Source organism: Venturia canescens, chromosome 7 (assembly GCF_019457755.1).
Source record: "Venturia canescens isolate UGA chromosome 7, ASM1945775v1, whole genome shotgun sequence".
Lineage (NCBI taxonomy): Eukaryota > Metazoa > Arthropoda > Insecta > Hymenoptera > Ichneumonidae > Venturia > Venturia canescens.
The window spans coordinates 10777236-10792247 of record NC_057427.1 but is presented as its reverse complement, the minus strand read 5'-3'; the positions used below and the strand labels follow the sequence as shown (position 1 = coordinate 10792247).

General features: G+C 42.6%; 1 protein-coding gene across 10 annotated transcripts in view; it reads left to right on the top strand.

The window, feature by feature from the left end:
* The window catches only part of gish (casein kinase I gish), a 30345-nt gene that overhangs the window by 7344 nt on the left and 7989 nt on the right, over positions 1–15012 (top strand). For 3 of the 10 annotated variants that reach the window (XM_043424523.1, XM_043424519.1, XM_043424517.1), the window contains exons 3-9: positions 8782–8822; positions 9388–9457; positions 9622–9788; positions 10081–10315; positions 11421–11740; positions 12972–13061; positions 14709–14834. In XM_043424523.1, coding sequence (XP_043280458.1) covers positions 8782–8822; positions 9388–9457; positions 9622–9788; positions 10081–10315; positions 11421–11740; positions 12972–13061; positions 14709–14834 — 1049 coding nt within the window. Of the gene's footprint in view, positions 1–8781; positions 8823–9387; positions 9458–9621; positions 9789–10080; positions 10316–11420; positions 11741–12345; positions 12421–12971; positions 13062–13497; positions 13573–14708; positions 14835–15012 lie in introns of all 10 variants that reach the window. The other 7 variants (XM_043424515.1, XM_043424514.1, XM_043424518.1 and 4 more) reach the window with 4 other exon arrangements.

Sequence of the window (15012 nt, the reverse complement as noted above, 5' to 3'; positions counted from 1 at the left end):
CGTTTCTTTTAGATTTTTCAGGAAAAAGAGGGAGGGCGAGGGCGATGTCGTTCGGGGGAAGAAGACGCGCGCGATAAGTCGCGTTTTTATTATTCAGAAAGCCAGTGCGTGGATATCTTCATTATTTGATAAGCTTTGTAGTACTGCGATGGGAATTCGTTGGGCGTTTTTGTCAACCGACCGCAACCGCGCCGACGACTCATCTCTCGATTGCTTTATTTAGGAACGGATTTGATTATAGGCTCCGGGCGATGGGCCGATCGCTCGGATCGACCGGGCTCTGTCGACTCGCCGCGGAGCGATCGATAACTCGACGCGCTCTCCCAACGGCTGCGAGGCCTCTCGGGCAGTCAGTCCACTCATCAAATCCCTCTTTCGATGGAATATTCGCAGGGCAGCGCCGAGTTGTCATTGTCAACGGGAGAAAAAAGAGCAGCTTGGAAAATGACGGACGAGCGCAATTCCTGATCGAGTTTCTTTCGTATCCTTCCACCTCTTTCTGTCTTTTCGAAAAATCGGAACCCTTTCCCATTTATCTCGAGCGAAAAACAACGAGGATTCGTCAAGTGGGAGCCTCCCGAGGCTAGAAGCAGCCGATTGGCAAAACTCGTCGAATACGAGACCGAAAGAACGGAGGATTAACCGGCTCCAGTTCGATCCGGTGCGATCGCCCATCGATGCTCCCGAATACGCGAATAACCGCGGAGTCGCCCTTGGATTTTCGTCGCTAGAAATTCTCTCTTTGCCAGCATCTTGTTTGGCGCTGGCTCTCAGTCGACTCCGTTTCCCCTTTTTCTCGCCTCCTCGTCGATTGTTCTTCGCACAACGGTGGGAATTGAAGCGAATACGACTCCGAGGTTGCGAATCGCCTTGTTGATTCGCGTTCCACGTTTTAATAATGCTACCATTTGCCGCGGTGTTCGAGCGCTAGTGCAAGGAGCTTATGCTCAGCGATGGAACACCTGCAACACGCTCGCTCATGTTTCTCTTTTTGTTCCCCTTCTCTCGCTCGCCCCGCTTCCCGCCCTCTCTTCCTGCCTCCTTCTCTCTCTCGCTCTCCGTCGGGATCTCCCACAGCTTCTCTTGTTCCCACCTCTCAAAGTCTCGCCAGCTGGTCGGCATAACGGTCGCCCCGGTCGAGGCTCTGCCGGTGTGTCGTCTCGACATTTTCTTCCAGCCTGCTGCGGTGTTCCGATCACGGGACGCTTGCGGCCTTGCTGTATATTAACGTTCATCCACGTACCTTCGCACATTCTGCTTTTCGGCATCATCCGCACCTTTGCTGATTGAGCCAACGCGGGCGGACCGCGGGGGCGGAAGTTTCTCGAAAATTCGACTTTCCGCTCCTCCGGATTCCCCTCATTTCCGGACTTCCGGACTATTTTCTCTCCGATCTCGGGACCTTTCAAAACCTTTTTATTCCATCGACGAATGTATGGAATTGATCTTACAACGAGACTCTTTAGGGGTTACGATTCCTCGGTAATCGTTGAAAGAGTATAAGAATCAAGTTTTATCATTAAGAAATGAGCAAATTTGAAGAAAAGTCATTTTGAAGCTGTAGACACTAGAAATTTTCGTGCTCGGTGCAAATTTGCGCCAGTGTCGTGGCCACGGGTCGACTCGATTCGGCGAGGATAAAAGTTGAACGAAGAACAGGATTCGAGGGGGATCGAATCGACACGATTGCTCATTTAATTCGCATCTCGAAGCGATGAAATTCAATGTCTCCATCGTAATAAACATAATATTCATTTAATCCCAGGATAAAATGAAATTTTTATCGCCTCGTGGTAAATCCGCGGTCGTGCAGGTTTGCCAGGCGCCTCGCGTACCGGCTATCGAGTCTCGTTGAAACAACTCGGTGTCCTTGTTGCGTTGCAACGGGGCTCGCGCTCTCATCGCGCGATGTCGAGCCTCGCGCGTCAAAGAGGATGCTTAAGTGGAAACCAATGGGGTGACGTCGTATCGTACAAATCCATACACACGTATATATTGAGTCGTACGTACGTGCCCGCGCGCGGACCAATACGTGCGATGATATACGCGAAGGGGCAAAAAAGGGATGAGAGCAGTGATAGGAAGGCGAGGAGAGACGAAGGCGAATATAGAAGTAACCTTCTCTGGTCAATTGGTGTATGCAGAGCCGAGCGATTCCTCCCTTAGCCTAGACACACGCGCGCACACATGCACACACTGCGATGAAAAGCTTTTTTTCCGTGTTAAATCGATCGATGCGCGCGATCGGCGCCTTTCTTTTTTCCACCCCAATGCTCTATATTCTCTTCTTCATCTTGCGTTGGATCCTCGCTGAAAAAAAAAAAAAAAAAAAAAACAAAACAGAAACTTCTCGGATTAGCTCGTCGCGCCTCAACGTCCATTTTTCCGAGCATGTCAACAGCCCCGTTTTTCCCCGACCGACGAGATGGCACGAACGTTGAGAAAATAGTGAAAAAATGCCACTTTTTCGAGAGGCAAAGTGAGCTGAGAATTTTTTCATCGACGCGTTTCGAGCCAGACGAAATTTCATCTCGATCAAGGTTAACTGACTCGCGCCCAGGGAGGGCACCGCCGTTCGCTAATTGATACTCGCGCGCGACGTTTCCTCCGTATTTTCTCCACGAAAGCCTCTTAGGCCCCGAAGCTTGTTAGAGCCAAGCATTTTTTTCTTCACTTTTATTTGACTTTCTGTTTTTGTTAGAGCCTCAAATCCCCGAGGCGGGAGGATGAGGAACGTTGGAAAAACTGCGTTCGCAGCGCGCGCTCCGCTCTTCCCGATTTTCGTCTCGCATCTTCTCGGCTTTTGTTCTTATCTTATCAGTTTTATTTCTCTCGTGCGAGTCGCCTTTTTCGCCGGCGCCTTTTCAAACTCGAAACACGAGAGTCCCTCAGCGGGGGGGAGCACGACGCTCGAAACGATCACCGTCAACGAGTTTCAGGGTCTCTCACGCAGCTACGCGCGGAGGGAGAAAACACGAGCATTCGATAGATAAGTAGATTGAAGAGTTATTTTAGGAGCACGATATTAAGCCATCGTTGGACCGCGTTCGAAGAATAACAGCGTAGGTAAACACGACTAATTTCACGGTTATCATCGGCGGGGGGGAGTCGCGTGAAAACGTTTCGAATCATTGGCATCCCTCGTGAGGTACTTGCGACGGATTTTCGAACTGCGAATGCGAAAATTCGAAAATTTGGACAAAACTGCGCCAGAGTTTTCAACGATTTTCTTATGCGGGTGCGATTAAAAGTTTCAGGATTTCCATAGCGAAGCAATTCGAATGTCATTAAAGTAGTTCGGAAGTTCTATGACCAGTCAAGTTAGCAACTACTTTATTTTTATTTATTTGAAGTCTGAATTATTAATAAAATTATTAAAGACTTACGTTGAGAATATTTTTATCATAAAAATGTAATAAAATGCTTTAAATATCATAAAAGATCAAATTTATAATTCTACTCGACTAATTGATGATTGGAGTCCGACACTTCGGATACGCATAACCTAGACAACATTTTTAATTGAGAAAAAGGAATGGTCAATTTATTTAAAAAAAGCGAAGCTACTGGACGAATAAAAACACGCGAGTCAGTCCGGAAAATAAATTTGATGAAATTCCCGCGATTCCCGAATTTGCCCGAAGTTCAATCAGCTGTTATCGGCGGTCCAACGTAACAACTGGCATCGGCTTTCGACCTGTCAAAAACCGGAGTTTTTTCATCTTTTCTTTCTTAAAAGCCCCGTAAGGTAATGTATTTTTTGAAGAAACGGAATCTGTGATAAATTTTCTTCACGGTGCAAACTTTTCCGGAGCTCGAACACCGTAAAAATGTTTCACATATTATTGTGAGTTTCCCCGGAGGGTGTCGTGTTGAAAACTCGAAATTGTAAGTGAAATAATTGAAAATTTTGCCCCTTAAGAGGCCCTGGGACTGTGCTCGTTATCGGGGGACCTTGAACTACGATTTACCGCAAAAAAAAGTGGACCCTCACCGTACTTAATCGAACGGCCGAACTACTCGAACGCACTGAAAATCTTTTCGGTGATTTTCGCCGAAAAATCCAACGCGAATAACAAGCTGCGTATTTGAGAAACTTTGAATATCGTTAAACTCACTTTTCCATGATTCTGAAAAACTATAACGGCTCCGGAGCCGAATCGTGGACGAGAATTTGTCGCTCGTTGAAACCGAATCAATTTGGACGGGAGGATTCGACGAGGAAATTACACGGGAAGTCACTCCGCGTGCACACGCGGTGCCTGCGGATGACCCAGCGACGAGAAATACTGAAAATATTTTGTCACTTTGTCCTTCGAAGGACAAAGTGCCAGATGAATGTTGACCGAGTATTCGCCGTCGGGGACGTTTTCGAATTTTATTTTTTTAGGAATTCGCGTCCGCTTATGCCTGAAAACGACGCCGATTTTGATAAGATTTCCAAAATTTTTTATTTCCTGCTTGAATTTTCCGACTTTTATCCCCACCAACGACTATTTCAATTCCCCTTTGAATGCGCGAGGGGAAAAATATTCGGACAGCCTCAAATGAAAACGTCGATTACTCGGCCGCTCTCCCCACTCCGTCACATCAAGGTTAAACGAATTTTCCTCCAAAAATCGATACAAGATTCACTCAGCCGACGACGCTAATTGGAATAGTCGACTCGACTCTGTGGCCAGGTTCTCGTCTCGGCCTAAAGTACAAACTCGTTACGACTAATTATAAAACTTGCTAATTGATCCGTAGAAAATTTCACGCGATTCACCAATCCGTTTATCATCCAACGGGAGTTTTATATTCAAAACGATCTTCAATTATCGTATTTTGCATGAATTTAAATTTGAGACAAAATATATTGAAATATGGAAAAAATATTTGAAAATTGAGAAACAACAAAATGGGAGTCGCGAATAAGCGCGAAGAAGAAAACAAGCGAAAGGAAAGTGTCAAAAAAGCTTGAGAAATTAAAAAATCTCGCGCTGAGGTGATCCATCGGACCAGAGACAAAAGAAATTTCTCAAATTTTTCAAGCTCGTATAGCACCGATGCGTCAAAGTCTAATGATTTCGTCCGAACGATTAACGAAGAATCTCTCTGATGATCCTTCATTGCCGAGCGGTTTCGTCTTTATTAGATCTTTTTAAAGCATGTGGCCGTGGGAAACCTTTCGATCCCAGGGTCGAAAGTTGCCCGGCTTCTGTGTGTCCGGTGAAGTTTAAGTTCTCGCGGGATGTTTCGCGGTCACTCGGTGCTCCGAGGGCCATTGGTTCCCCGGCATATATGCGTAGCTCGGTTCTTCCTTTTTCCCTCGTTCTTTCTCAATTTTTCGAATCATCGCGTCGACTCGCCAAGTTTTTTTCCACCTCGAAATAAAAAACTGCAGCTTTCGTTCCTCGTATTTAGTCTTTTCGACGGCAAGCTCGTCCCAGTTTTGACCAAGTTTCTCATTGAAGTTGAAAATCGTAATTATTCACCCACAACGAGAGCTTGCCTCGTGCCCGCATGGATTCTCGAGGGGTTGGACAGCGAATGAGATTCGAATTGTCAACGAAAAAATCGGAGCCAGCCGGGACCGCCTCGATCAGCTGATCGCGGCCGAAGCGCGGAGAGGAAACCGACTGAAACGAGGCAAACAAAACGACGGAGGATCGTTATTCGTATGGAGGGATTGCGCCACTTCGGATTGGCATCGCGCGCCTTCGATCGATCGAGGATGAAAGGAAAAACATGAGAAATGTTGGGCGAGAAGGAGACAATGAATTTCGCTGATAGACATGATAACAAGAGGTGGACGCGGGCACGAAGTGTCGAAGTGTACCATCTCGCTGAGCTCGCTACAGGGAGTAATAATTCTAAATCGGTCGATCGATATTATTGTCCCTCCAGCCCACGGCTCGTCTCCTCTCGCTCGTTCCGCGCGCGCTTTTTTCCCTCGTTCTTCCTCTCGCTCTCGCTGGCTTCCTCAACTGGCAGAAGAATCGATAGCAGGCAGCGGTGGAGCAAGGTAATTTGGCGCGCTGTTCGACTGCGGACTGCTTTCAACCCGGCACCTGTGGGTCCTTGATTACTGACCGTATACAATCGTATCGACGATCCACTTAAGGAACGAGTTTTCATCTCTGCTCTTATTCCCCGGCCCCCTCGGCCGGCGCTCTTTTCCCTTTTCTCTCGCTTTTCTCCCTCGTAGAAACTCGTTCGTCGCGAATAATCGTCGTGTGAGCAGAGAATTACGAGCTCCGCGGCTAGTTCGATGCACCCGTTTTCGCGCCACGGGATGTCCTCGAAGTCGCACTTCGGGGCGATCTTTCTCAGAGTCGTCCGGAGAGTCCTCGTCGATTGTACTCTTCGAACAACGCACTCGCAACGCGTTCAATGAGACACGGCTAATCAATCAATAATATTGCCGAGGCCGATGCATTGAGCAAAAGCTCGATAAGATGAGAAATTTCACGCGGAAACTAGCCTCGGGCTTTTCCTTACGGACGCGGCCGAGTGAAGTTCGAACTGAGGACAGATCTCGAGTCATTCGCGCACGAAACTTCCATGCGTCGTTCAACGAGCTCGAACAACTTCGCTTCTTCCTGGTTCGAAGTCAAACGTCTGAGCAATAAATTTCCTAGGATCGATCTCATGAATCTCTCGTGAAACTCTTGCTTCGAGTCCCGAATTCGGGCCAGGGGAGTCCGATAATTATGGCGAGCGAAAGAAATTTACAGAGTTTTAGCAAAATTCCTTCAATGTGAGCGAATCGCGTAACGGCGAAATCGCTGCGAGCCGAACGTCATACGTTATCAGCTGTCGCCGTTGGGTCTAGCTGTCAAACAGTGATTTAAGGCTTTTGATAATTCATCGTAGCGCGTTTTATCGCGACTATAGTGCGCGAGTATCCAAGCCATTCATGAGTTATTCAGGTTCGTTATGAATTTTTTCAGCAGTCGCTTCAATGGAAACATTGACCGTTCGATGACTTCGTTGAAAAGATCAATGGAAAGTACCGTTCGATGCGGTCGGCTGAGTTTTGTGCGAAGAAGGCCAAAAAATTGGTGAAATTTTCAAATCACCTTGAAGATTGAAGAAGAAAAATACCTCCTTTGTGCGATCTCATTCCCGCAGCGAGTCTCTAAAGAGAGACCGGAGGCGATTCTCGCTACTTTGCGTTCCTCGGAGAAGCGATAAGAGCGAAACAATTCGAATAATGAGCGTTACGTTCGTGCAAATCCGCGCTGGTCGAATCGTCACGAAATCCTGTGATTATTCGGCCATCTGTTTCCCGAATCGATGGGCCAAGGCCCCGCTGTTATTTCCGCTTGTACGGGGACGAGCGAAGAGCAGAATCGTGCGCTGTACGAATCGAAAAGTATATATACGGAGCAAACGGTCTCAACCGCGCGTACGACCGAATTGTATGCGCTACAATGTTCTTCTGCGTGTGCACGTCCGAGACGAGCGAACTGCCGCGTATCAGAGATGATTCATCGCCGTACAAGAGCGATGTGATTACTCGCCCAACGAGACATCGTCACAGAGACTCTCAACGCTCGCTTTGAAGCGCGAGAAACCCGCGGAAACGACTTCCGCTCCTCGAGCACAATATTTATCCTTCCTTTTGAAGTATTTTTTCAACCACTTTTTACGAGCGTTCGATCCTCGATACCATCGTCCCAGTCATCGGGTCAATTCGTTCTCAGTGAATTAGGAGCGAGCAAAATGACGATGAAAAGCAATAGCAGTGGGAATTTCTAGGCGAGCAGCGTCACGAGGGTTTTCAAAAAGTTTTGTTGCTTTTACTCGAATTCATTTGAAATCAGTGAACCAACATTGTTCATCGTTGACCGTGTGTTTTCGATAATTTGATCGGGGAGTTTAAGTTTTGGGGAGATTCAGAATAGCAGCGACAGAAATGACGCTTAGTTTTTATGCTCAATTATCCTGATGTCCAATTGATCGAGGAGTTTTCATGCTTTTTACGCGTGTCTATTTGCCAGCTTGAGATCGACTCCTATGCGTGAAAAGCCACGAATACTTTCTGCCCCGCGGACTCCCCTGCCCATCCCCGCTCGCCACAATCCCGTGATTTCCTTATAACAACAAAAAAGTACGGGGGATGAGAAATCAATTGTCCAGAGTAGCAAACGCGTTCAATAAACTTTCTACGCGTCGACAATCACGTACGAGCGACTGAGTAAATACCGTTTGATTAATCGAATTGTCCTCTCATAAATATACAATTTATGGCCTGTTACTCGGGTCACAATATACACAATCGATGGACTCAGTTTCGTCGCAAGCTCTCTCACGTCGCTGGCAACAACACTCGAGACGACGACCATCGAGCCGATCAGCTGATGACTGCGAATCGTGTTGCACACGTGCTTTTTTCATTCAGCCAATACGCGCAGGAAGTTGCGACTCGATAGTTTTATGTTCCGAGAAACAGTTGGCCAAGTTTTCAGTCGCATCTCTGCTGAAGGAATAATGTTGAGGAGAAAAATCACTTTAATTAGATTTTAATCTCTCAAGGATCAAAGAAATCGAACGTTGTACAAATTTTTCAAAAATATTCTTACGCCCCACGAGTATTGAGAGTTTTTTTGCGTCTTTGAATCAACGTTTCGAGAACACGATTCAGCAATGACCTTTCAACGATGAATATCGCTTTCAATTTATCAGACATTTTTTCATATCGCTCAGCCATTCGAACCTTCTTTTTTGCATACGAATAACGCTCCCCATTTTCGATAAATGGAATTAATTTTTTTGATGAATTCTCTGTTGCAGGAAAGAACCTCTACAATAACGAGCACGTAGCAATTAAAATGGTGAGTCCGATCTTGTTAGATAGCCTTGTTAACTGGATAGATATTTGTTGGTAAGGTTGCTCAGAGAACTAACTACGTATTGTGTTGTTCGACGTCATACATTACGAAGAAGACCTTCAATATGCGGAAGAGAGATTTAAAACGACTGCAACCCTCTTTTTTGAGCCTCGCCATACTTTTTCTCCTCCTCTTTCTGTTTACAGTCTCTTTGTATCACCTGGGCAAAATATGACTAAACGTTGATATTAAAAATACACGTGTAGTAGCCCACGCCGAATCAATAAACGCTCTCCAAACCTTGGACTATTCGATATCGTTGAATATCGTCTTTCTTAACGATCTCATTTTTCTATTTGCTATTATTTATAAACGAAACAATTTTCAACGGATTAGTCGTAAGCGTTAGAAAAATTGTTTCATTTATACGATCTTCGGAATAACTGCTTAAAAGTTATTCGAAGTTTCTGATCGTGGTAACAAAATTGAATGAATTTTCAAACGAGTTCGAAGAAAGCTGCACTTAACTAAACTGATTTTAACTAATTTTATTTTAATATTGTTTCAGGAACCAATGAAGTCAAAGGCGCCACAGCTCCACTTAGAATATAGGTTTTACAAATTATTAGGTACACACGGTGAGTAACATTTTTTCAGTGCCTTCCAAAGTACTTTTTTTTTTCAAAGAAAATCATGTAAGACAATATTATTTTTTTCATATGATTTTCATGGTGAAAAACAAAAATTTTTTTGATTACGATCCTAAAATAACGATACAATTTTTCATTGGCCAACATTGCAGTCCACAACACCCACATAGAAGGTGTACCGGAAGTTTACTACTTTGGACCATGTGGCAAATATAACGCATTGGTGATGGAACTCCTTGGTCCAAGCCTCGAAGATCTCTTTGACCTCTGCGGTAGAAGATTCACTCTCAAAACCGTTCTCAACATAGCAACGCAACTTGTGAGTATATTTTAGTCAATTTATTCCTCTCTCTCTCTCTATTCCTTGATGGAATGCTCGTCTCTAGAAATCCTTTCTAAGCTTTTCTGAATTTATTGTTTTTGAAATAAGGCAATAAAATATTTTTGCTTCGTCTACGGGTTCTTCAGAGAGAAAGAGAGAGGGAAAGAAAAATTGAACTTCTGAATAGTAAATAAATCGGTAATTTGCGAAAAATGCTCATTTCACACCACTTGAAACTTCAACTTTTTATTTCTCTATGATTTTCGAGTAACGAATCTCTGTTTTTCAGCTCCATAGGATAGAGTACGTACACAGTCGACATCTCATTTATCGTGATGTCAAGCCTGAGAATTTTCTAATCGGGCGAAGTACGACCAAACGAGAGAAGATAATTCATATCATTGATTTTGGATTGGCCAAAGAATACATAGACTTGGAAACTAACAAGCACATACCGTACCGAGAACACAAGAGTTTGACCGGTACAGCGCGTTACATGAGTATTAATACTCATCTTGGAAAAGGTTCGTTACAGTTTTTTCAACCCCTTTCCTCGTTATTCGGGGTGCTCATCGACCTGAATAACTGTGAAAAACCTCTTAGAAATTGATGTGCTCTTGCTACGTTTTCATAAGCCTGTAGATATTAAGAACGATAAATTTTAAAGCATTAACATAGAAAAGAAAATAACTCCAAGTGAATTTCGAAAAAAAAACTCAGCTTTGTTATTATCTAATTTGTAAGACTGTCATCTTTATGGAAGATCCCTAATGAAAGATTCATCTCGTGTAGTAACGATGACCGAAGTATTAAATGTATATAAAATAACCGACTCGGTGACATTTTTATTATCACTTATACTTTACGAAATGATGAGCACACTTAACACTAGCATCCAATCCGTATTCGTCCATTAATTCGTGGCAATTCGTAGGAACGATTCAGTAAAACTGGATGGATCGAGTACGGTGCTTTGACCCAATTTCACCCTGACAATTCGATCATTATTGATCGGTTACGAAAATGTAACTGCCATGAAAAAGTATTTGCTACAGTGACCCTCGTCAAAATATCTTTTTGTCGCTATTCTTGGCCGATGGGACAGTAAATAAAATGCAACTTGGAAAAAATGAGTTTTTTTTTTCGAAAGATTGAAGATTAACGCGAAACAAAAATAATAGAATACTTAAATCAGTGCAATAACACTCTTCAGAAATGTTTTGATTGACGGTGTACCTCATACGAACGCACACACATCACAATGACACATGTGACATCATCGCAGGGCTCCTATTCATGGACTATGGATTTTTTTCTTTATCAATTCACCTGCAGAAATACTGATATTTAAATGAACTCTAGACATTTTATTGCAATGAAAAATACCAAATGAATGCACGAGCAGAAATGAAATCGGAAATAAATGACTTTCGAATTATTGACTCGGATAGGGTCGCAGAAGCTTTTATCTTTTTGGGATATTCTTAGTTCATGGAACTAATCTTGACGTTAAGAAGGAACGAATTAAAATACAGATTCATGTAAAATTATTGATCACGTTTCAAATGTTGACAGAATAAGTACGTTCCAAAAAAATGATGGAAGTTAATCGAATGATTGATGTTTCAGAACAAAGCAGAAGAGACGACTTGGAGGCGCTCGGTCACATGTTCATGTACTTTTTGAGGGGCAGCCTACCATGGCAAGGTCTCAAGGCCGACACCCTTAAAGAACGTTATCAGAAAATCGGTGACACAAAACGTGCCACACCTATCGAGATTCTGTGTGACGGTCATCCCGACGAGATGGCCACATATTTGAGATACGTTCGCAGATTGGATTTCTTCGAGACGCCCGACTATGAGTACCTGAGAAAACTCTTTCAGGATCTTTACGAGAGAAGCGGTTTCCTCAACGATGGTGAATTTGACTGGACGGGAAAGACGATGGTGGGTATCAAGTGATATCATGGCTCGACCGAACGTCCATTTTACCTCTTTTTTTTCTCTCTCATTCCGTTTGCATGTGGACTGTGAGTGCTCTTTTATTTCATTGCAACGAGATGAAATATATATATTTTCCCTAAATATATATGAATATAATCGCATGCGACACGCAGGCAAACAAGAGTGTAAGTAAGCGCGATCGGCGATCTCAAGTGCTCCGCTGGAACCCAAGATGGTTTTCTACTCGAAACCATGTAAGAGATTGCGATTAGACGATCATCATCATCATGTGCATTATCGCGTTAGAATATTTAGTTTCTTTATTTACTTTTTTCGATCCTTATTTGACTTTGATATCTTAAATAATTTACGATTGTTATGAAAAATTATTATCACCATCATGAAAATTATCCCGTTGAAATTCGGCCCTTCGTAAATTTTTCATCCATGACAGATTGAATGTAAATAAGATAGCCCAAGTGGAGAAAACAACAAAGCCGAGAAACCAACGACCAATCTTCGAAACAATGAATTCGTCTATCCTTTTTTCTCTCTTTTTTTTTTTTATCTAACCTTGCATGCTGCACTCGAAACACTCTTGTAAATAGCCTCCGAACTTTCAACAACTCAGAGCTCTCAGATTGGCCGCTCCGTCGAACGTAGAAAAAACAAAGTCCGACAAGGTTCGTAAGGGTTATCGTAATACCTTCGTTCCTGCAGTATGCTAGAAATGCTTATCGCCCAGATTTCAAAATTGTAGGAGGATTCATATTTTTTTATCAATTTGAAAATATGTTAAACATTGGAAACTTCTTAAAACTCAATGCCTCGATGTAAATTTTTAAGAGACTACTCTACTGACGTTTGTCAATAAATCAAATTATTCAAAAACTCTAAATTACATTTATAACAATTATTGCTAAAAAGATAAAGGAATTATGCTGATTTTGTAGTTTTTATTGAGTTTTCGATGCAATCCGGTTAAATTTTTCACGAGTAATGAATCGGAAATACTTTACGTTCACAAGTGCACCTTCGAGTTTTGCACTATAGTCTTTCGCGCTCAAAACAATGTTTTCCCAAGACATATAACCTGCGAGAAAAATCCCAGCCAACGGAATCCTGCCCATGAAAATCCTCGCCAGAAAGTACGTCACTCCTTAATCCCAGTGAGTATTTGTGTTAGAAATTGGTGAAGCAATTTTAATAATGAAATTATTTAATTAAATTGCAGTCTACTCCAGTGGGATCGTTGCAGACAGGACATGAAATTGTTATGTCGCCAAACCGAGAAAAGCTTGATAGGCATCCTACGACTCACAAGGTAAATTCATGTTTGTTCTTTTGTTTCTTTCTTTTTTCTATCGAGCATGAAACGCGTGTATGAATTATACATTTATCGTTACTTTAGTAACCGCATGACGTAATTCACATTATTTTTTCGTTCGTCTATTTGAGATAACTCGAAAGCAATCGATATTTTACGCGGTTTTGTGCTCGTGTTGAATTGACTTTGTTTCGTGGACGAGAATTAATTGACGAACTACGAACTCGACTGTTCGCACCGATAGGTAACTCAAGTTTTGCGTTTTGTTTTGCTCTACCTATTTTGATTGTGAATGATGTTTTTTTTTACTGGCGTACACGGACGAAATTTTGGCTGTCTCCCCTCTCTCTCTCTCTCTCTCTCTCTCTCTCTCTCTCTCTCTCTCTCTCTCTCTCTCTCTTTCTCTTTCTCGTTCTCACTCGTCGATCATTAGGATTACGATGATTTCGAAGAAGATGTCATACTGATGTTGGACGAAGTTCGCGTTGAAATTCGAGGTCGAAATTATGTAAGCTTCAACGTCAAATGTCTTTTGCGAGCTTTTGCAAATCCACGAAAATTCATATTTTGATGTTTTCGTTTTTGCCTCGTTGTTGTACGTCAAGATTTTGTTTTTTTTTTTTTTTCTTTTTCGTTACACTCGTCGTATGGCTAACGTTTATTCACTTAGCCTCGAAGCTAAAAGTCAATTTGTATAAATTGTACGCTGTTGTAGATTTGTGGTAAAAGCATTCTCGTGCTGACGTTTCAAGTATCATCGTTGGGCTAGTTAGAATTTGAGTAGCTTTCAGCGCCATATTTATGAAGCATTCTCTAGAAATCGGCCGAAACGATATTAAAATCATAGATGAGTTGAAAGAGCTGCCAACTTTTGCCAGGACGAATCGATTTTCTGTGAAAAGACATAAAACATTTGGAACGTGCTCGTGTCGAATGTTTCAAGAAAGAAAGTAAAAGAAAACAATCGCAAGAAAAATTGAATACGAGAAGAGTGCTTCATAAATTTTGCTCTCGAGCATTTTCATTACGAAATTCCACCATAAATAGGTTTTTTTATGCGCCAAGTAATACTTTGTGACAGTCCTTATTGGTATCATATTATTAATGGTATCGGTATTAACCATCTCCATAGTAGAATTACAATCGTACGAAAATGACACAAGATCAGCAACAATAAAAATGGTCATTTCCATGAGATAACACGAATCTAATATCCTATTCCTCATTAGACGAAGGGCTGATTCGGTATTAATTTTCCAAAAAATTTAAACAATTTCTAAGCGTACGTTTTCCGTGTGCCTGAAATTGTTTGTTTTTTTTTTTTTTTTTTTCGAGCCAATCTTAATGTCGGAGTCGATTAGAAGGAAGAAGCGTTGGGTAAAAGGAAGTTCAGAGTAGTACGTACATTCGGACGAGAATACTGATACATGAAAACAGAACTCGAATATCACGCGAAATAAATAGAGCGAATGAGTTATGAAAAAGAATAGAGTTGATCGAAAGAACGTTCCCATGAAAAATTTACTCTCATTTTTATTCACATTATTCTCTTTCTCAAATGATCTTTCCTCTTAACTCGGATCGAAAAAAAAAAAACAACTAACAAAAAACATATCCAAAACAATTTCCCGCTTGTTCCTCCAGGACGTGGCAGGTGGAGGGGTGGGAGGCGGGGGCGGTAAAGGGGTGGGAACGTCTTGGCCGGACACTGTGAAGCAATCAGGGGCTGGTGGCACATTAACACCGGCTGATAGACACGGCTCAGTACAGGTGAGTGTGTACCTCGCCCGTTGTCGTCTTCCCGTTCCTTTGACGTGTCACGTTTTATCCCGTCCCTGAATCCCCCATTCCAACTTCCTCGATACAAATACAAATTCACGAATGGCCTTGCATTTACGAAAAGAAAGAAAACCTTTTTTTTTCCTATATAATTAACGAAGTGGTCCAA